We start from the raw sequence: 2,390 nt of genomic DNA, 5'->3' as shown, positions 1-2,390 counted from the left end.
TCTTGGTGGAACCTTTTCTGTAATTGAACTGGATCAGACACATCAATCGAAACTTGAAAGCCTGGTGACCAGCCATGAAGAACAGCTCAGAACTGAAGACTAATTTTAGAGAAGATAGATGTGATTTTTTTTACATTGTAGTTGAAGAGCCTCTTAAAACCAACATACTTGGAGTGATGAACTGACTGCAATCTGAGTTTGCTATTTCCAAAAATGTTTTATTGCTACATTCTTCATTTCCTAACCTCTTAAATGCTTGTGTCTTAAGATCTAATACTTATATTTTTATTTAAAAATGTTTAACAGCATTCATTTTTGTATTAAAATATACTCTGGCTATTTAAGCTGTACTTTCTTATTGGCATCTGTAATTTAGTTCCTTCCATGGTGTGGAGGATGCTAGATTGCCATTTTTAGTTATTTTTTCAGTATGCTGCAGTCTATCCATGGGAAATTCCTTTTTGGTGCCATTACTGAAGGCTAAAGAGTATGACTGCTTATTTAACTAGTTTTACAGTGGTGACTGTTCATAAAATATAATTTGCAACAGCAGTTCCATCCTTTCAATAACTTAAATACAAAGAAATACCGGATACTTGGTATTCATCCATGCATAAAACTGAACTTATAAAAAAAGTCATAGCTGTAAAAGGCAGAGAAAAACAAATCTGATCCTCTGTAAACTTCACCAATACTACATTTCCTAAAGAATCAGGGATACAAGCAAGATAGTTAACACCAGTAATCTTTCTTTTCTGCAGGGAAACAAGTGCTCAGTAAATGTAGTGATGTTTGAGGGAAACCTCTGATCCACTGACTTTAATTGTTCTACTTCAAAACAGGCAAGTTAGCTCACCTTCTCTCATAAACACTCTCAGTTTGATTTCCATAAGTGTATCTTATCCCCACTCCTGTCTGTTCTGTGCCTTCATTCACAGTGCACAATGTCCTACCTCTTCGGAGCCAGTAATTTTGGTTTGCAAAATGTTTGTTCAACAGTAAATGAGAGAGCCTGCATGAACTTAAAATGCAATATCTCAGCATGCCACACACAAAAAGCCCCTTGTTACATACATTAAATAATAATTAGACTTTTAAAGCCAGACATATTTATGTTGTGTACTAAGAAACTTGAAATATGGATTATATAGAGAGAAATTACTATAAGACCATACAGAACTTGCATATTTTTGAAGCTGAGTACATTTCTAACGGGTTGCCATAAACAATTTGTCTGCTTTCTCAGAAGGAAATCTTGCATCCAAGTAATTGATCACTTAAAGTACACTTACTCTCTTTATTTCCTTCCTTTGATGTCACTGCTCCATGTGAGAGTTCAAGTTGAGAAATTATCACTGATTTAATCACAAACAGTCTTCACTACAGTAGCACAAGTCAATTTGCTGGGGAGAAGCTAGCAAAATACCACAGTAAATTATTGGTTTTCATAAAATAAGACACATATACCATATCTTTTTAAATGTTACATAATAGTAGTCTAACTGAAATGAATGACAAAATTCCCCTTTACTTCAACTAGGATCAGGATTGTAAGAAGTAAAGTGACAGTATATAGATTTCATATTTTGCATATCAGAGTCTGCAAGTTATGTAGCACTTTGATCTACAAATACAAAACTGCACTTGATTATTCCTATTTTGAATGTCTATATTTTTTCTGTAGTTTTCCAGCTTAGGAAATGGCTTCTTCTTTGTCTGCATAATTTATCCAGTAAGTAACTGCTGATTTTGCCTCCTAAAATAAAAAAAGTAGTTTAATTTTATTTGAAAGAAAATGGATATATAACCATACAGTTGTATTAAAATTATTGTATGCAACATAAATCTGTAATTAGTCTAAACAACATTTTAGTTGAAACAGCTTGTTAGAACATAACTTAATATTAAAATAAGCAGTAAGTTTGGTTCAGCCTTCTCTTTTCTGATTGGAGCTGGACAGAAATGTTCATGTAATACTTGTTGACAGGAAAATGCAGCTTGCACATAACTGAAATCTTCCAATTTTCCAAGGAAATCTGTCAATTTTCCATACAGCAAGCCAAAACTAATATTCAGCTTTTCATTGCTTCCACATGAATCAGAATATTTAAGGTTGCTTAAATGACCTAAATATTTACATGCAGTATTCAACTGATGTTGTACCAGTGATGGTCCAGGAAATATGCGAGAGGATACCTACCTGAAGAAGGGTACTTTGTGCCTAAAAGCTTGTCTAAAATCTCTCCCAACCATGCTGTTGATTCAATAAAAGACCACCTCCCCGGCAAAAAACCCTCCCCAACATACAACCCCTTGCCTCCCAAATATTTACAGTCAGTTCAGCATTCATCTGTACTCTGGTGCATTGTGTGTATGTGGGGGGCGGGAGG

The 2,390-nt window shown here is 34.5% G+C and overlaps 1 protein-coding gene across 4 annotated transcripts in view; it reads right to left on the bottom strand.

Annotated features, from left to right (window-relative positions):
- Positions 1 to 1,105: 1,105 nt before the first annotated feature.
- The window catches only part of LOC109304855, a 116,003-nt gene continuing 114,718 nt past the window's right edge, over positions 1,106 to 2,390 (bottom strand). For all 4 annotated transcript variants that reach the window (XM_019527686.1, XM_019527684.1, XM_019527687.1 and 1 more), the window contains one exon: positions 1,106 to 1,756. In XM_019527686.1, coding sequence (XP_019383231.1) covers positions 1,694 to 1,756 — 63 coding nt within the window. In that variant the 3' untranslated portion in view covers positions 1,106 to 1,693. The remainder of the gene's footprint in view (positions 1,757 to 2,390) is intronic.

This window comes from Gavialis gangeticus, unplaced genomic scaffold (assembly GCF_001723915.1).
Source record: "Gavialis gangeticus isolate Ggan-Ray unplaced genomic scaffold, GavGan_comp1, whole genome shotgun sequence".
Taxonomy (NCBI): domain Eukaryota; kingdom Metazoa; phylum Chordata; order Crocodylia; family Gavialidae; genus Gavialis; species Gavialis gangeticus.
This window is presented reverse-complemented; position numbering and strand designations above follow the sequence as displayed.